Here is a 20,036-nt window from a genome sequence, read left to right on the forward strand (position 1 = left end):
AGTAAAGCACGTTTTTTGGCTCCTCGCTCCTCAACCCCAGACAGACCAGGCAGGGGAAACTTAGTGTGTGATATAGGCTCCTGATGCACTGTAGTAGCGTGAATCTGAGGAGAGAGAACGATCTCTGGCTTGATGTCTACACTGGACGTTTCAGACATCATTTTGTGTGTGTGTACACAGTTATCCATCATCCACTGAAAATGATGCCTGGCAGCACTGCGATACCCTTCTGGATAGCCTGGCTGTAATTGTGGCTCTTGACAAAACATTTGTTTCTACTCTGATAGGGAGGACAGCACAGTAAATGACAAATTGCATGTCACAACTTGCGTTTTGCCTCATGACAGAAAGAGGATAAGACTGATATTGTGTTGAAAGAATGTAGGGGATGGAATGATAACAGCCAGATGAAAGTGGCTGGATTGTTGAATTTTATCTCGACTAATGAGAAAGCCTCCTCTCCTCTTTGGACTTGACGCTTTTGTCAAGAACAGGCCAGATTTATACTAGACTTACAGCTTCAAAGGGGGGATTCAGTGGAAGAGGCTCAATAGCATCAACATTCCTGCTCCCTCATTGGATCAGGCATCCCATAACACACAAGGTTCTAGTTTCATCTTCCAGGTGAGCCGCTTCTCTTAACTGTTAAAATAGAACCAACGTACAGATAAATCTTAACAAAATGAGAGAATATTGGGGCAAAAAAAAACTGCCAAGGAATCCTGAAATCATGATACATACGACCACAACTGTAAAAACACACACACACACACACACACAAATCAGAGAAGTCTGCAGGGAGGATAGTTTGATCATGCTGGGGTAGCCGTTCCATCAAAACTTGCTCACTTGAGGCATGAGAATGGCCTACACAGCAGATTCATACAGATATAACCCGCAGTGTTTGTACAGGTGTCATGGCATGTGCCCCTAGATGCTAGCGAAATCATGTGAGGGAGAGGAAGAAGCAGGCGTACCGGGGTCAACGACTGACCTCTGAGGAAGAGCGCCGTGTTGGAGAGCAAAGATCAGAGGCTTGGAGGCCCGGTGAGAATATCACAACCAGCAAGGGAATTTGTCTTGAGTCTCCGCCAAAAGAAACACAACAGAGGCCAGCTACAGAAGTGAATGAAAAATGACTGGGGTTTAGTGAGGAAGTCATGTATGTGTTGCAACTATAGTTATGTAGCCTGCACTTAAAGGGTAGAAGACAAAAACAAAAAGGCTCAAAACAAACCTAGGCTTCCTCTGTGCACACAGTATGCAGCCAGTCATGGTCAGTAGGCCATCTAGTGTACATAATTGATAAGCACAATTACCATTGACCTGGTTTGTGTATACTGTCTTTTGGATAGTCACATCAGTACAGGATAGAAGCAACTAGAAATAACCGCCTCACGGTTGTATGCCTCTGCCAATAAACTTTGTTTTGTCATTGCTAGGACAGTCTTTATTTATTGAACATATATAATTAATGTGATTATTAGGTCAACTTAAAGGATTTTGGTGTCTGCAAAAGTAAGTGACAGCACTTCCACCGTTTTTGTAGAATGACCCCAGATCGTTTTCTCAGCTACAGTAGTAAGCAAGTTGACCTTTGAACTTTTGGATATAAAATGTCATCACTTCATCATTTTATCCTATTAGACATTTGTGTGAAATTTTGTCATAAACGTCTTTTGTGAGGTCAGTGACCTTGACCTTTGACCACCAAATTCTAATCAGTTCATCCTTGAGTCCAAGTGGACGTTTGTGCCAGACGTAATGAAATTCCCTCCAGGCGTTCCTGAGATATCGCGTTCATGAGAATGGGACGGACGGACAGACGGACAGACGGCCGGACGGACAGACAACCAGAAAACATTATGCCTCCAGCCACGGCTGCCGCCCGCGCGGAGGCATAAAAACAGTCGAGTCACAACAGGTTAATTATGAGATGCCTTTATTGTAGTTTTTGGAATCCAGTGACACCGACACGAGAAATGGTCCTAACCCTCCCTCCCCCCCCTTTTCCTCACACAGCCTGAGAGGGAGGCGCCCCCGGGCGGGACGTACCGTGATCCCGCTTGTAGTCTTAAATTAAACACAGAGATAAGAGCGAACGACACATCCAGGTGCATTTTCACAGACACACACGACATGCATTCAAAAAGGGGCTTCGGGGAAAAACAGTGACTCTGGTTCACACATAAGCTTTTGTCTCAAAGAAAGAGAAAAAGACAACAAAATGAATGAATACCACTTAAAAAAAAAGAAAAAAAGAAAAGTCAGTTAGCTGTCCTTATGGTCCACGATCAGTCTGCAATTCAGGCCCCGTCAATTTTCACTTATACAAGAAAACAAAAAAAAGGCAAAAAAAGACATAGTTCAACTATTCATATTGGGAAAGCCGGCTTAAATATGGAAATGGATGGTTTTCGGCTTTCATATTTTACTTTTTTTTATTTTATTGGTTTTTAATTAATGATTTACTTTAATGAGAATACAATTGTCTCACTAAAAATCAGCTCATCTAGGTAAAACTAGGCCTTCTCCACTGGCTGTGTCCCCGCTGTGGTATCTAAGTAAAATATATAAATTCCAGTCGAGGGGCTCAGTGGGCCATCGGTCCCATCAGGAGGGGTTCGCTTCAGTCCTCCTCGCTGCCGCTGGCCGAACGCTCCTGAGACAAAACACACAGAGGAAACACACAATTAACTTCCGCTATCCAACATTAGTACAAAAAGGCTGTACAAAGTGCTGAAGGGTCCACAATTTTTGAACTATGTATTATTGAAAATAATACGTTTGCATTTCATATTGGCAAATAAACAAACACGCAATTTGTAGCACTACGATTTGTTTTAACTTCTTTCCCACTGCTGGAAACATTTCTCCACTTTCTGTCCCTAACCAGTCCATCTTCCACCCCTCCACTGCTGAACTGTTTACAATGTTAGTTGTTTTGTTTTGTGTTTGCTGACGCAGTTGTTTGTGTGGGGTTGGAATTTCCCTGTAGTGCCAACATTTTCTACTGCTTCAGGCTGTGGGCTTGTCTGACCAAAAACTGCTCCAATTTTCTTGCCCAGAAGTCACTCAGAAGAATCCCCCTTGTCATAGACTCCCATGAATCACCTACAGTGGCCCACAGGGGACAGTTTACATATTCACATGTGAATACAGACCACAGATAAAATGTGAAGAGGGGCAAATGGTACTCCTAATTATTGAGAGAATTTTTGTTCTGATCCTGGACCACTTGCATAGGTGATACAAACAAAATCCAAAGGACCAACATGCGACTTGTATTTGCACACTCAAGTGTTAGCAGGGTGGATGAGGCACAACAATGGAAAAAATTTAAATTAAAAAAATAACAGATGTGAGTGGTGTTTGGAGAGCTGCTTCGTTTCAGTCAAAATCCAAAAGGCACATACTCTGTCGTGTTCAAAACAAGCGGGAGAAGTACAAAAATTGATGTGACGTCTTTTGTTATTGTTACTCTGCTTTGTGTCTTGTCAACATGCCCAAGACTCTGATGTAACTTAATGCATGTTTTTCTCTTATGTGTGTGTGTGTGTGTGTGTGTCTTCTCTCACCTCTTCCTGTTCCTCTTCACTGTCATCGTCGCTCACCACAGGTTTGGCCCGGGCGCCGCGGCCCCTCCGTCGTTGTCCTTTTCCTCCTCGCTCCCCCTTTTCTTTCCGGCTCAGCTTAATCTTCACCTTCACTGAACGAGCTGAGAGGGATTGAAGATCAGGAACAGATTCATGTTTACAGCGCCTCCACTGGGGACAGCCACTTCCAAAAGATTAAGAAAGTTTAGGTCAAAAGTACACTGTGTGTGTGTGTGTTTCTGATACTCACATTCAGACTCAGAGCCTTCGTCCACCTCCTCCTCTTCTTCCTCGCTTTCCTCACCCTCGCTGTCGTCCTCCTTCTCGATCTTCTGCCTCACACTGGTGAAGACTGACTGAAGGACGATGGAGTCCTCATAGATCTGAGAGGATCACACAGAGCCATGAGATACATGTGCTTTCTAGATGCCTAAAATCCAAATGTATCTATCATTTCCTACAGCAATAACATTAAGCAAACCGTGCTCCATGTCCCATGAGTTTGGCCAGAGTCACACACTCACCAGAGACCCCTCCAGGTTGAAGGTCTGGGCATTTTGACACAGCAGCATCACGTCCTTCTCCAGGTCGTTCAGGCTGCGGTACTTATGGCTACGGATCCTTTCCTGGAGGAGAGCGAGTACAGACGGCAGCGATCAGACAAGACAAAAGCACTTGAGATGAGAGACGTTACTTAATGAGGAGCAAAAAGATGTGTCTTTCCATCGTTACCTTGATCTTCCTGAAGTCTACGGGTTTGCGGATGAGCTCGTAGTACTCAGGCAGCTCCTTGCGAGACGGCAGTTGGATGAAAACCTCGCTCAGCTGCCGCCCATTACTGCTGTGAAACGGGGGAACAGGGAAGCTGGGGTCTTAGTACACATCATCACTGTCAGTCCATGTCAAATCTGAGATTGCGACTTAATAAGTCAATGATCAATCAATGACACACAACATCATTCTTTGGTGCAGTATTTAATTTTCACCATCTCTTTGAGTTTTTACTTCAGATTGTAGACACAATCATTTCATTCTCACCCGTCCTTGTACTTGATGACGGCGTCGACGATCTTCTTCATCTTCTTGGTGAGGGAGGGAGGGTTGGGAGAGAGCTTCTCGGCAGGCGGACGGCCGCGTTTCTTTGCCTTCTTCACCTCCTCGTCCTTCTCCCGCCCGCGGCCGCCACTGGAGCTGGGCGTGGCCGGGCCCGCGTCGTGGTCACGGTCTCTCTTGCGCTTCCTGGTCGTCTTTTTGTGACGCACCTCCTCCTCAATGTCCTCCAGATTGCCCTCTTCTATGGCCTGTGGTGGGGAGCGATTATCATTGAGCCAAATGCAACGCACTCAAAGCCGACAATAGTTAATGATTAACTCTCAGCCAAGTCACACGCTATATTTTTTTTACATACTAAACATTGTAACATCTCACCTTGAGCCACTGTTTCTCAGTGAGTGAGTCACTGTAGTCCACCTCCTTGCGCTGGCGGGAGCCTCTGCCAAACATCTTCTCCTCCTCCTCTTCGCAGGTCAGCCTCTCCACCTCGGCGTCGTCTTTCAAGATCCAGGCGGGCATGTCGTCCTCCTCCATCAGACGCGGTTTCCTCTTAGGGTTGCGGGCCTCCTCGCGGCGCCGGTCGAGATCCATGCGCTGGAGTAGGAGGAGGGGAGGAGAGAAGGAGACGTGGTGTTAGTGGAGTCAAATTAACAAATGAGTCAAATATGTGTTTACCTGATAAAGGGTAGAGAATGGGGACTGACCATGAACTGCTCAAACTCCTCTTCGCTTCTGGCAATCATCTGGTTGACAGTCTCATCATCGGGCACCTCGTCTTCCTCCTGTAGACAAGTGAGACGGAGCATGTGAGAAGACGCTGACGGCAGATTTATGTGGCACCTCAGAGCAAAGTCTCTGAACTAATATACTTGAGTCTTTCATTTGTCTAATGAAAAAAAATTACTAATGAAATGCATGTTAACATTTATCTGATGTAGGTATTGGAAAAATATATATACTGTATTATTAGGCCTGTATGACTTGACTATGACTTTGCATATTCAAGTTATAAGTGAGTTATAAGTGGAACTAGGTTTAAATACGAGTGAAGATAAAGTACAAAAAATAGAAAAGAAGGTCTATTTTTGCAGGAAAAATTAACAGCACAAAAGAAGAAAAAAGGTCAAGAATAGATTTTATGCTAGTAGAGAGAATAAAGCACCATTGTGAACTATAAGAAAATGTATGTGAAGGAGAAATATCAACTATGTGAAAACTGGAAATTGATGAAAGCACGTAAATATGGAGAAAAGGAGAAAAGAGGGAAAGAGATAGGAGGAGGAGGAGAAAAAGAGAGAATAAATAGGTGGAGCAGCGCACAGGCAAGTGGGTGGGCAATGTGGGAAGGGGTTCAGATTACACCCACCCACGCCCCCCTAGTGCGGCAGCCCCCCCGAGCCCCGACCTCGTCCTGTTCCTCGTGCTCCAGAATGGCCTGCAAGAAGGCCCGGCGCTCACAGCCGGAAGACTTCTGGTCGAACATGCCGGCTTGGATGACCTTCTGGTCCACGTTCAGTTTGTACTTGGCTGCAGCCAGGATCTTTTCCTCCACGCTGTTGACTGTGCAGAGGCGCAGCACGCGCACCTCGTTCTGCTGACCAATGCGGTGGGCTCTGTCCTGGGCCTGCAGGTCCTGTGGGAGGATGCGCAGATGTGTGAATGGTTAGTTTAGGTGGTCTGATTGTGGGATGACTGTGTGGGACGAGAGTGGGATATTTGCTTAAGTTGAACAGGCAAACATAGCAAAACAACAATGAGATCTCACTGTGCCACATACACACGTGCCAACTTATCTGTTTACTTTTTTAGATGTAAGAGAACACACACTATTTATTCAGGCATAGGAAACAAATACAGAAGACTGTGATAAGCCACGCATAAACTGCCAGCATTTGACAGGTTTTACTTACTGTTTAGGCTTTTGTAACAACAAATGGTCTAACGCTGTCAGGGGAACAATAACCCAAGAATAATGCTGCGTTCATGTCATATCGGAAGAACGGGATGATCTCTCATTGCTACAACTTGGAGGCTTTCACACATTTAACCAGTTGGAACACCGACATCCAAAACTATTCTTATTTATGAATTTAAAATCAACCATAAACGAACCGCAGTTTAGCTCACTTTTTGTAAATAGAATCGACTGTATTTGTGTGAATAAAACTGATAATTGGATTGCTGACATGGGGGCATTTGCTGCCATTATTGCCACCTACCTTGACACACTTCCAGGTCCAAGTCAGCGATATCAGAGCCTACAAAAGATTTCCACATATCCTACTATCCTATTTACGACTGGGAGGCTGACAGTGTAGTGATCAATGTTTCCCAGAGTCGGCAGTTCGCATTTATAGTACATCTAGCATAACTTTTTGAAATTTCTATACCAAAATGTATATTTAGATTTCTCAGAAAGTACCTGATGTGGGTTCCAGTCGCTGTCGAAGATGATGACTGTGTCAGCGGACTGCAGGTTGAGGCCCAGGCCTCCTGCCCTGGTACTGAGCAGGAACACAAAGTACTCAGAGGCTGGGTCGTTGAACGTCTTCAGCAACATGCCACGGTCCTCAGCCTTGGTGGTTCCTGTAGGGAAAAAGATCAGTGTGTAAAGTAAATCCCAAAAGTTATGTGTCATCAGGTGACAGTACATTACAGTAGATTAAAGTTCATTGAAATGTACAGCAGGGTGGCATAGTGAGTTCATAGTGAGTGAGTAATTTATCATTTTATTCTAAAGTATTCTCACAATAATAGTTACCTATATAGCTGAAAACAGACAGTAGCCACCAGCACAGCTCAGCTCAGTAAAACCATAGCTGCACAATTTACAAAATTCAATGTTTAGCTCCAAGATAAGGAGAGAAAGAGGTGTCTCACCATCCAGACGCAGGTACTTGAAGTTGCGGTAGGCAAAGTAGTCCTCCATGATGGTCATGAGTGAGGTCATTTGACAGAAGAGCAGCACTTTGTGGTTGGTGGCCCGCAGCTTGGGCAGGATACGGTCCAGCAGCTCAAACTTCCCAGAGGAGCGGTACAGGTCAGGGCTGGACAGGGGGAGGACAGCATGAGGAAGGAGAGCGAGCATCACAACACATGAAACACACTTCTGTGCATGCACATGCGCACACAGACACACACATGAACAAACCCTGTAACACACAAAATACCAAGGTCCACGTACCCAGACACGATTCCGCCAGAGTAACCAAGATGCTCAGAGAAGGACTCCTGTAAAAAAAAAAGATAAACACAAAATTATAACAAAATCAAAAAAATATTATTTTGCTCTGAATTCTAATGCAGTGTACGTGGATGCAATATTCACTGACAGCTTCATTAAGGTGGAGCTCGTGTTACGTACCTCAATGTGCTGGAACATGTAGGGGTGGTTGCAGATCTTCCTCAGTTGCATAATAGTGTTCATCAGGGTCTTCGTGCCACCTTTACCCTGGAAGACAAAAAATATATAGAAATTTAAAAAACACCAATTACTTTTTTTTATTTTTTTATAAATAACTTCATTAATTCAAGTATCAATTACATATTGATAAAATAAGGCAGCTTCATCTAAGAGATTTAAAGACCCTTATCCCTCTCACCTTCTTGTCTTTCTCTGACCCATCAGTGAGCAGGACACCCTTGGCCTGCATGTGTCTGTACAGGACCCTCTGTAAGGCTGACATGTCGCACTTAATCACATACTCCACCTAGAAGCCAACAATAAGGGGAAAAGTTCAGGAAAACCACCAAACAACATCTAGTAAGTACTTGGTTGCTGAATGGGTATTAGTGTACCAGATTCTGAAACAAAAGCATCTTTCTATATGTCTGAAAACTCTTTACCAAGCAGATTCACAGAACAGAATAGTCAAGGATTAGATTGAGTGTCCATGAAGTAGTGAGTTAATCAAATGTAAAAGAAGCCTGACCTTCTCAGGCAGCTGGGCCTCGACTTCCTTCTTGAGTCGGCGCAGCAGGAAGGGTCGCAGCACCTTGTGCAGACGACGGATGATCAGGATGGTCTCTTCTTCATTCAGGTCGACCTTGAAGGAAGAGGAGAAGGTTGGGTGAGAGAGGCACGTGAAAAATTTGAATGGTTTACAGCAGCAGATTGTGCTGAGTTCTAGTACAAAACACTATACTCATTTTAGGGGAAAACAATATAGGAGACGGTTATCATTTGATAGCCCATGTTTCTAAAGATCTAAGGTGTGTACATCCCTTTAAGAAGTACCATCATTTGTTTTCATTTAGTAAGAGTGGAGCTTTCATTTGGAGCTGCTCTCTGCTCTGGCCAGGACAAAGTGTACGGACCAGTGCGACCTCACCTACACACCCACCCACCCACTGGGCCAAAGCTCACCTTCTCTCCAGTCATGGCGAAGGGGGCGTTGAACCACTGTTCGAAGGTGCTGCAGCTCTTGAAGATGGTGGGCAGGAGGAAGTTGAGCAGCGCCCAGAGCTCAGGCAGCTTGTTCTGCAGCGGCGTGCCGGTCAGCAGCACCCGCCGCGGGGCCAAGTAGTGCGTGTTCAGGACCTGAGTCAGCTTACAGTGGTGGTTCTTCATACGATGGCCCTCGTCCACAATCATGTACTTCCAGCGAAGCTTTGGGAGGAAATACAGTGCAGCGGAGGATTAGAGTGGGAGTTGACATTGATATTACTATTATTCAAAAAACCGTGATTGGACTGAGTGATCAGTGAACAAACATTTGGATTTGATTTAAAGCGTGAACTTGGTGGGAGGTTGAGGATGGTTCCTTACCTTAGCTAGCACTTGCTTGTCCTTGATGATGTACTCATACGTGGTGAGAAGCACATTGAACTTGCCGCTGCGCAGGATGGGGATGAATGCACGGCGAGCAGCTGGGGAACCCTGAAAATTACAAGAGTCCCGTTTCATTCTCACATCAATAGCAGAACTGTATACAGTAAATCAGCCACAGCTTTGAATCTGTAATTGACCTCAACTTGGAAACACTCCATAATATCAAAAATAGAAAATTAAGCGCTTCATTCTTGAACTGACAGACTATATTGTATATCCAAGAAGGATGCTTCACAAAGAGCCACTGACCTTGTAGGACACCTTGACGACAGACGGCGCCCACTTATCAAACTCGTAGACCCAGTTAGATAGAGTTCTGAAAACAAAAGACAGAAATTTGGTTCAGAATATTTTCTTGCTCTCTGCTGCCTCCCAGTGGCCTCAATAGAAAACACACCGTGTTACAACAATGGTATAATTCAGAGATTTTGATGGTGCAATTATAGTCTGAGGAGTTTCACGATTATTATGTGGTAATTTATTTTTACAACACTAAGGAAATGATTTTATAATTCCCCTACATTTGTTTTGGTCCTGCAAAGAAAACATGAACTATATATTGACTATATAAGGACTAATAACACAATCCATAGTGCTTTCTATATAAGCATTGTTGTTTAAGTTTGTGTTTTCACTGATAAGTCTGATAAGAAGTGCCTATACTCACGAGAGTGGCACAATGATGAGGAAGGGCCCATTGATGCGTTTGTACTCCATGAGGTAAGTGATGAGGGCGATGGTCTGGATTGTTTTTCCTAGACCCATCTCATCAGCCAGGATGCCATTGAGGTTGTTGTTGTACAGCGACACCAGCCACTCCAGACCTTTAATCTGAACAGAAGGGGCAGGAGTTAGTGTCAGTCTACTCGGCTCATTGAATCCTCAGTATCTTGCTCTGATTCCTAGTGAAACTCAAAGTTCATGAAAGTCTCGCCCCCTTATAAACACCATGTTTACCTTGACATTATATGAAGTTATTGTACTCTACGTAGCCTGTCTTGGGTGTGTACCTGGTATTGTTTGAGCTGCCCATTGACCAGCAGTGAGGACTGTTTGTCCACCTTCTCAGTGACAGCGTGAGCCACAGCGTAGTACGACTGCAGGCCTCTGGCGAAGGCTGCGTTACCGTACTCATCGTCTACATCTTGCTTGGCGTGTCTGGTGGAAGGAGGGGAGAAAACACAGTGAGGCCTGGACTTGGGTGGCCAATTTTTGGAAAAACAGCAGCAAATTAAAACGTGACTAAGAGGCAAAGAGAAAACCTAAAGTAACCAAACAATGTCTTGAAGGTATATGTATGATGTAATACTGACGGTTATTAAAGTTATTATAGTCATGTTGGACCTTTGTTGACTAAGAAATACATTACTGGGGTTAGAATTTTATATCCGCTTTAAAAACGTATTTCATTACAAAAGCCATTTGTTTGTGTCTTTGATAGTAATCTGACTTTCACTTTGTGAGGGAAAGTCATATTTCTAAGAAACTAGTAACAACAAGATCCCAAAGGTTGAGTCTTACTCGATGATGTGCTGGACATCCACTTCAGATACGTCTTCGCTGTCAGGGTCAGGAATCTTCTTCTTCTCCTCTGTCGGGGCTGAAGAGGGCTGGTGCTGCTCTTCCTCTTCCTCCTGACAGGAAACCGAATGGAGGTCAGAACAATACTCTAAAAAATCACAACGGAACATTTTGCTTTGATGTCAATACAGAGTCAATAGTGTTGTCTACCTCCTCCTCTTCGTCATCAGACCCACTGTCTTCACTGTCTGAACGTGGGGCTACTTCATACCTACAGAATAGACAAAATGTTTTGGACAAGGTTAGAACTTTTACAGTAACATAATGGCTATATGTTCTGACGAAGAACACCCATTTTTCTGTAAAACATGGCTATGATGTGCATTCATACCATGAGATACTTTCTAAATCCTTTTATCCACTTTTCTAGAACATTTCCTTCACACCAGATTCCAGCATTGCCATCAGAGTTGAAAATAACAATCGAATTATCTCTGATTCAGGCAGAAATGAAAAGTTACCCAGGGTTCATTTCAAGCCAGGTCTCCAGCTGACCGGCCTTGGGTGCTTCAACCCCGGTCAGGATCTTTCCACTGTCCACATGGATGACCTTCACCGGCAGGTCGCTCATCTGACTAGTCTCATCCAACGGCTGGGAGAGGGGAGAGGAGAAGAGGGGGGAAAGTAGTAGTAGGGAAGTGGAGTAAAGAGAGAAAGAAATAGGAGAAAAATAAAGACGGTTAAGTAAGTAAATCAACACATTGCTGCACTGCAAGACTATAAATTGTGCAATCTCATTCAAGCAGAAGTGATCCTTGAAAATGTCTTTTTTTAAATCCTCCAAACTCACCTCTCCATCAGGTCCCAGGGCAGCAGCACCACCCTCTGGAACCTCTGGCTTCTGAGCGGAACATTCGAAAGACCGAAAATACATGTATGAAAAACATGATAAGCTCTTAGGAAGAGACACATTATCAATAACCATCATAAACCTCATTCACCTTCTTTTTCTTCTTCTTCTTCTTCTCCTTGAGAGCTTGAGCGGCTTTGTGGGCTCGCACCAGCTCAGTGAGGTTGGCCACATACTCGTCTGTCTGCTGGAGCAGGTAGGCAAGACGCTTGTCTTTCTTTTGGTCGATGAGTTTACGGTAACCCTCTTCATCTTCAGCCTGGGGGAAGAAACACAGTTAGACAGCTGTTACAAGTGTTGTGTGGGGGACAAATAAACATTCATCCATTGAAAAAGCAATCCAAAAACAAGGCAAATAACACATTAGCAAGGTACATACTCCTAGATTGTCATTATACCACATTACATTTCTCTACACGTGTTTATGGGTATGATAGGGACACTCACCATTAGCCTCCGCATTCTTTCCTTCTCAATGCGCTCATTCTCCTTCTTCTGCTCGCGCTCAGTGTTGGCATGATAAGTGGCCACGGCTTTGGTAGCCTTCTGGATCTTCCCTGTGATGGAGCGGTGGTACTCCTTGAAGTCCTTGGCATGCTGCAGGATGCTGTTGAGGTATTCCTGTTGACACAAGGACAAAAAGCAAACCACTGTCATTAGGCTCTATGAATAAAGTTGACTGAATTTAAGCTATTTTTTTCAGGATTACTTTAAATAAATTAGTTTAAATAAAATAAAATTGGGAAATTAGAATGACAGGTTCAACGGGACACTGCTTTGATTCCTTCGTTCTACTATGAACTCCCTTGTTCTACTTTCCCACTGTGTACCTGGTGCTTCTGTCGCCGTTTGCGCTCCTGTTCGATCTTCTGCTGTTTCTCCAGCTTCTCGGTGATGCGGGCCTCCCGTAGCGACTGGCGCTTGCTGCGCTTGTAGGCCTTAGCATTAAGTGCTGTTTCCAAAGCCGTGTCACGACGCATACACACCACCACCTCCTGACGCAGCTGTAGGCACAGGAAAGTAAACAGATTCGATTTGTGTTCCACTGGAAAATTATCAGCATAAGTAAAAAAAAAAAAAAAAGAAAAAACTGTCAGATGATGGTGGTGGTGGAGGTAAGGCTGGAGATTGGTTAAATAACCAGTGGAGAGGGTTCTCTAATTACACTGCATTTCCTGTAGGTAACTGTAGATAACTGCTTGCCTACCTGTCTCTGGAAGTTCAGCAGCCTCAGGGCCTTAAGCTCGATGTTGGCCTTGGTGCGCAGGTCTCCAGCTAGGGAGCCAGGCAGGTTCTCCAGTTCCTGGATACGGTGAGCAATACGAGCCTGTAGCCTGAGGAATACAAAACAGTACAATGACCGACAATCCAAATCAACATCAACATTCTCCCCTTTAGGCTAATTATCCATGAATAGAAGAGAAAATAGGAAACTGTTGAAGTTTGTTTATTTATATAGCCCTTTATCACATACATGTATCAAATGACTTAAACGGCATAAAATAGAGCAAACTATTTCAGCAATAAGCCACAGGAGGTTATGCTTTAGTGATTTTAGAACAGCCAAGAGGTGTGTTAGGCATAATGCAAAGCCTCTTAGCACGCATGTTCAATAAATTGTTTATTTTAAATAAATTATAACTAATTTTAAAAAAATAATATCCTTCAGTCAAGGAACATAGCTCTAGTACCAATATGAGTGTTAAATTCAGTGAACAGCAATATGGTCAAAGGTGTGTGTTAGTCAGGTATTTTACATTTTATTTTATTGACCGTGACTCAACCAATCAGAACCGAGGGCAAGAACGGTCTGTTTTACAATTTAAGCAGAAATATATGTTGTACAATCTAATACAGTATCCCATCCTGTCTATCCTTTCTCACCGGTACTCTCTCTCCTGGAGGATTTCCACTGGGTCCAGCCCGCGGGGTTTCTGGATGGGGGTTATGCGATTCTGCTTCTGGTGCAGCATCATGGGCGGGGGCTGGGCAGGCTGTCCTGGAGACTGGGTCTGAGGGGGCATGACTGGGGAGGCAGCGGGAGGCACAGAGGGAGGAGCGGGAGAGGGTCTGCCGGTGGGCTGAGGCGGAATCAGCTTCTGAGGAGCGCTGGACGGGGCGGCAGCATTCACCATTGGTCCTTGAAGAGATCAATCAGAAGCGATCAGTTTTGCTGCGTGCACACATAAAAACACACAATGCTGAGCTAGCTGCCTAATCTATACTTACCTTCGGGCCATGGTTTCGGGGGTCCGTTGGTTGGCTGGCCGTGCATACCTGGGGGAACACCTGCAGGTCCAGGAGGAGGCATATTGGGACCGACCATGCCTGAAAATACAAATGTCATACATATAAATTTAAGATGATTTTTCAGATGATTTCAAAATGGTGAGACAGCTGAAAGAACAGATTCACATTTAGCCACCAGGGGTCTCTGTTCAGCCATCAGATATTATGCTTTCTTTGTTTGAAACTATTGTGCATACACAGTATTTAGATATCACATTACAAAAAGGCACATTACAAAATTCCATTGTAAATACAAGCTTTGTGAGTGCTGTCCTCAACTCACCGTGTGGTCTATTGTAGTTGGCCTGTGCTGGTCCCGGCCCAGCCCCAGGTCCAGCTCCAGGCCCAGTGGAAGGCGGCATGCTCGGTATCGGCTGTTGCTGCATCCCCGGCATGGGCCTCTTGCCCTGCACAGCCATCTGCAGGTGCTCTGGTAAGGGCTGACTGCGCGCCAGCATCTTGTAGGCCATGATCTGGGCCCTGAGCTGGTGCAGCTGGTTCTGGTTGAAGGGAGTGGGTCCGCCCGCGCCGCCCGGTCCTCCTGCCGCACCGCCGGGCCCGCCTGGACCCTGGGGACCGCTGCGGTTCTGTTGGGCCATGCTGCCCTCCCCGCTGCCCTCCATGGGGCCAGCCCCAGGGCCGGCGGGACCTCCGGGAATCATGGGGCCAGAGGGTGGACCATTGGCTGGGACAGGGCTAGGGGCGTGTTCTGAGCCTCCCAATGGAGAGGGGTAACCTGGGGAACAGAACAGACACACAGGTTAAGCCAACAGATGATTTAGGAATTGCACTTTAGAAGTTAAATTCTTAATATTATGAAGGAAGAAACTTTCAAGCCAACATTCCAAGTATTGGCACAGATAATAAAAAAGCACTGGCAGAGATGAAATACACAAAAGAGAAGAAGTGGACAGAACCAGCCAGATTTAGCAATAATGATAATGAAACACCAGCTATGAGCTTAGTAGCTTAGTTTTTAATCTCTTGAACGAAAATGTAGGCTAATATTCCAAACAGTAGCATGAAGATGAAAACAGAACAAAATGCACTTCACTCACTCCCTCCAGGTAATATGAGACCTTAGTAGCCTGAAAAACCACACCATTTCCATATCATGCACAAAAACACATAACACTTGCGTGTACTGTCAGTCACCTGTAATTACAGGATTAAAGAGCCAAGAGAAAACTGTTCTCTTCTATTATTTCAATGCTCCCTCTAAATGCCTCTCTTTGCATCCTCTGCTCCTTAATGACTGTGTGGTTTTGTAGCTGCAGCTGCGTCTGTTGTTGTCTGAAAGGGGAAACCCCCCTCTCTTGCCCCGCCCCCTGCTGTCTGCTCATGCTGCCAAGTGATCACACCGGCAGTAACGCAAGAAGAGAGAACTGGCTGGATGGGTTCACACACACATTGTACTTGTTGCTCATGTGTGCATGAGTGAGTTATCTGTTCTTCCTGAATGGAGCTTTTCAGGGACAAAAAAATATTTAAGTTGAAAATTTATGCTGATACAAATCTAACTTTCTGCAGCCCCTTTTAAACGTTTTGTTAAATATTTTATTCATCCAATGTGTGTTGACTGAGCACACCAGTTCTTCTTCAGCAATGCCCCGCTACATACTCAGACAGTTCAGACAGTACAGAGTACAACAAGTCTGCTCACCAGCCAAGACACACATTAGCTGCACTACAACTGCTGGGAGCTAAACACTGTGGGTAATAATAATCATGCAACATCTTGTCCGTTAAATCTTGCAAGTTTTCTCAGCAACTTACAACATGGGCTACCTAAAAAAATGTTGTGTGTTGTGTTACCTTGGGAATGCTGGTCCATGGGGCTTGGAGGGGGTCCCATCCCACTGTGTCCCCCTGGTCTCATGGCCATGCCTTTCATCTGTGCATAGCGGGGGTCATCAGGCATTCCCTTCTCATGCATGCCTTCCATGGGCTGTGAAAGAGAACACAGAATAGTCATACATGGGAAATAAATGAATCAAGTCTGTGAGAACAGAACATTAATTTTTACTTTTGACTCAAAAGAAACATATTCTATTTTTGAAAAAATCTAAATCTTATAAGTTATACTTTGTAATATATTATCGCAAAAGATAATATTTAGATAAACGTTATCAATAGCCATTACTAACCCATAAGTTGGCAAATATAAGCAAGGACATGATTACTGGAAAATTTGGTCAAATTAAATTTGTTAATGTTTACTTACAAAATGCATTTTTAGATCAAAAGATAAATATGTGCTAGGGCTGGGCGATAAATCGATTTTATCAATTAATTCGAATTTATGGTTTAGGACGATGTGTAAAAATGAAAATCGAGATTCACTTTAACCTGGGTAAATATGGCACGGTTCGCTCTCTGTCAATCAAGCCCCACCGCTTCCCTGAGCTTCCACAGTTGATTACAACGCCCACCGAGATTTCCCCTCAGACACAAACACAGTATCAAGATGGCAGCACTACACTACAAGTGAGGAGCTCGTTTGGAAGTGGTTTGGTTTTGCAAAGTCCGACGTCGCACAAAGCACTGTCAGTTGTCAACTAAAGGCAGTAGTGCGACAAATTTATTCCAGCATCTCCGACAGAGGCAGCAGCCGACTGGGAGAAGTGTGAGGCACTGCGAGATGCACGAGCTAGTGGCAGCCCCCAAACGCCTGCTAAAAAGCAGGTAACATTAGCGGCATCCCATATGACGAGAAGGGGCCCCGGTGGAAAGACATTACAGATGTGCTGGCGTTTCATATATTTTTCATACACTTCGTTTGTTTTTAAGAAAAAACAAACCCGATTAAAATCGTAAATCGGGTGTAGGTGTAAAAAAAAATCGGAGATTTTATTTTTAGGCCATATCGCCCAGCCCTAATATGTGCCAGTATTGTTTTAATTCTGTGTATTTTTTGGTTAGGGTTGAAAATATGTTGCAAAATGGCAGTTGCTGCTAACTGAGTGAACCAATTTAGGTATCTACCATAGTGCATTGCATTATGCCTAACCCACTGGTTTTAATGTTGTTTGTGGTGGTGGCACATTGGGCAGGGAACACATTGTCACAATGGAAAGTACTAGTTTGAAAATGTCAAGCAACAGAAAGCACCAGTTTGAATATGTATATGTGGTAGGCTGATACAATTAAGTCTTTGAATAGGCAATACAGCAAACTGTTTTTGTACTTTGTGCATCTGGTGCATGTTGTCCTGAGGATATCCTGAGGGTCCCTGAGGTGGGTGGGGATGTCCAGATCCAGGAGGTCCCGGACTGGGCCCCATCATGCTGTGGGCAGAACCCGGAGAGGGACCGGGGCTCGGGCCCATCATGGCTCCTGGAGATGGTCCAGGGCCTGGGGAGGGGCCCGGCCGCGGGGTCCCTCCCATCGGGGGGTCCGGGGTGGACATCTTTCAGCCGAGACGGGGAATGTGTGACAGCAGCAAGTACCCCTCTGTGGAGAGATAACCGGAGGTATTAAAACACACTGACTGAAATCAATCTGTGGTCAGAACAGGTAATATCTTTGTGTAATCAATAACTTAACCATTCGCCAATCACTCAGACAGTTACAATCAAAATATTTAACAATAACCTATGCATCTGATATAGGTTTTAATTATTTAACAACATAACTGATTCTGGGGAAACAATTAGTGAAACCTGTGCAAAATGAAAACTATAAGCACTCTCTTTTCTCTCTCTAATATGAAATATGTCCAACTCTAAAACCTGCTTCCAACATGACAGATAATCAGTTGCTGACTGGAACAAGATTCTTCTCAATCAGCTTTGATACTAGTAAACCAGGCAGCTGCTTAATTACACCATTAGACGATCTGACTTTGAAGCTTCACGTCAAGTCAAGCAACATCGAGTTGTTACCACATCTACAAACATGTAAACTTATCATAAGCACAGTGGGTCTCCAAGAGGTCATCAAAAACTTCCATTTCTTGGTCAAAACCTTTGAAGACATGGCTCAACAAAACAACATGACACATCCCCAACTGGATGCACGGGTGGTTATTTTAATTGTTGATGGACCTGAGCAGACACTTGTACAGCAAACACGTTCTACCGTCCCGTCATTAGTCCAATTTATAGTATGTTTATATACACAAACAGTTAGGTTGGCTATCATTAGCTTACCATCTAGCTAAGCTAACGTTAGCCAGGCCTAGCCGGGTGTTGTAGTTACGTTATGTCAGCTCGCAAACGTTAACTGACTCACTTGCTTCTTATTATGTAACCTAAGCTTACTGACATCCATTTGATAGCTTAACCATAAAATTGCATCGAATTGATAACAAAACTTCAAAGAACACGAGCCCGAGTGAGATTAGCCAGCTAAGAAAGCCTGCGATGTTACCACAACATTAGCTAGCTGGTGACGGTGGTTAGCTTACTACCGAGCTAGTTAAGTTAGCCTAGCCGGCCATGCTCTCCTGGGCCAATTCGGTGCGAAAAATGTGTTGTTTTGCGAGAGTTTGGGCCAGATGCGGCGACATGTGAAAGGTTAGAGCATCCCTCTCGCTGTAGTTGATTGATCCAACGCGCCTCCCGTACCCTTGGCTCAGTCTCCGCTCTAAACACATTTCCAAAAACAATTTTCATTCATTGCGCTCTGTCGCGCCACGGCAGCGACACTGTAATGTCGGTCTTCACTCTCATCTTTTCTCTACCAAAACCGTCCAGCAAAAGCACATACATTATATATAATTTACGTAAAACACTGACAAACTGCCACGATTCAATAATAAAATAACGATTGACTTACACAAGTAGAAGAAAGGTATAAAACCTCGCCGGTTGCAATGTCTCTCGGTTTTCCTTCTAGCCAGAAACAAAGACCGACCTACCCAGTTGGTTTTTTTCCTTCCCCCACCTCGCTCGGCAGATTGTATCGCAGGGACCGGCCTGTGCTAGTCTCTAGCGCCCCCCTCCACCGTCTCACACACTTCCCGCATGCCCAGTGATGGCTGCGTTGCAGAGAGGAATGCAAGCGCAATAAGCCGGCGTGGGGGATGGGAGTGCGAGTTAAAAGCATACAATATTGTTGGAGGGGAACAAGAATAAGCATTATTCATGTGCGCGTTTTTCTCACTTTGAAATTATTCCAATACTCTGCCAAGTGCAAAAAATGAAATTTAGATAATCCATAAAATGCTGAATGAGGGACGAAGGAGAGGGTCAATAGCCTACAGTTTTCGGCATACAGGCTATCTCAATATTGGTTTACGTTTAACAGTGCTGAAAATAGGTTATGCCAGCCTGTATTTACGCTTCGACTTTAAAAAAGCACTAAACATTAAACACTGAAGCGTTCCACTCTATGGAAACCTGAGACTATTTGCATTATCAGTACAGTATATGATGATTTTGATGGACCTTAGTACATTGTAAAATTGTGAAGTTCTTGTTTACCCCCTAGTCCCCTTTAATATGTGCTACTGTATAGGATTTTTATCATTCATCATGGCTATGTATATATATTTTTTGTATTTATTTATTTTTTTGCACAACTATGTAGGTCATACATTTTCTTTTCTTGATTTGCATGATTTATATATATATATTTTTTGTGCAGTAATGTAATTATTGAAACAAGGTACGCACACACACACACACACACACACACACACACACACACACGACTAATACTGGCCAACAGCACACTCCAGAAATCTCCAAAACAGTCTTCATCCATCAGCAGTATTGGAAGCATCTATTGTGTAGCCCAATTGTAAATCTCTGCCTATAGGTGCATGACAACCGGTTCTTCACCGCTGCGTGTCGGTGGCCATTTGACATCTGACTGATCCAGCTTAAGGGAG

General features: G+C 44.3%; 1 protein-coding gene across 2 annotated transcripts; it reads right to left on the reverse strand.

Annotated features, from left to right (window-relative positions):
- Positions 1 to 1,946: 1,946 nt before the first annotated feature.
- smarca4a (SWI/SNF related BAF chromatin remodeling complex subunit ATPase 4a) lies at positions 1,947 to 19,085 on the reverse strand. 2 transcript variants are annotated; one of them, XM_071531212.1, is made up of 34 exons: positions 18,980 to 19,085; positions 17,388 to 17,653; positions 16,016 to 16,148; positions 14,484 to 14,936; positions 14,141 to 14,239; positions 13,796 to 14,051; positions 13,119 to 13,245; positions 12,742 to 12,915; positions 12,359 to 12,532; positions 12,003 to 12,170; positions 11,852 to 11,899; positions 11,523 to 11,653; positions 11,212 to 11,272; positions 11,002 to 11,114; positions 10,491 to 10,638; positions 10,148 to 10,311; positions 9,730 to 9,796; positions 9,418 to 9,528; positions 9,016 to 9,258; positions 8,582 to 8,695; positions 8,252 to 8,359; positions 8,014 to 8,100; positions 7,834 to 7,880; positions 7,530 to 7,696; positions 7,072 to 7,235; positions 6,016 to 6,282; positions 5,354 to 5,431; positions 5,025 to 5,243; positions 4,635 to 4,897; positions 4,329 to 4,437; positions 4,121 to 4,222; positions 3,847 to 3,979; positions 3,579 to 3,718; positions 1,947 to 2,662 (listed from the first exon to the last, which is right to left on the reverse strand). In XM_071531212.1, the coding sequence occupies exons 2-34, from the start codon at positions 17,607 to 17,609 to the stop codon at positions 2,630 to 2,632; spliced, it is 4,923 nt and encodes a 1,640-aa protein (XP_071387313.1). In that variant the 5' UTR covers positions 17,610 to 17,653; positions 18,980 to 19,085; the 3' UTR covers positions 1,947 to 2,629. The 2 variants fall into 2 exon arrangements, with proteins under 2 accessions (XP_071387313.1, XP_071387312.1); XM_071531211.1 differs by having other exon boundaries at positions 11,852 to 11,902.
- Between the last annotated feature and the right edge of the window lie 951 nt (positions 19,086 to 20,036).

Source organism: Centroberyx affinis, unplaced genomic scaffold (genome assembly GCF_046629955.1).
Source record: "Centroberyx affinis isolate AG114_WGS23_722 - 3 ecotype Tasmania unplaced genomic scaffold, CSIRO-AGI_Caff_v1 ptg002059l_1, whole genome shotgun sequence".
Taxonomy (NCBI): domain Eukaryota; kingdom Metazoa; phylum Chordata; class Actinopteri; order Beryciformes; family Berycidae; genus Centroberyx; species Centroberyx affinis.

Coding starts and splice junctions, on each gene's coding strand:
- smarca4a (XM_071531211.1), bottom strand. CDS start 17,609: ATGTCCACCCCGGACCCCCCGATGGGAGGGACCCCGCGGCCGGGCCCC. Junction 12,916..13,118: donor TGCTGAACTTCCAGAGACAG/GTAGGCAAGCAG, acceptor CTGTGCCTACAG/CTGCGTCAGGAGGTGGTGGT. Junction 7,881..8,013: donor ACATGTTCCAGCACATTGAG/GTACGTAACACG, acceptor TTTTTTTTACAG/GAGTCCTTCTCTGAGCATCT.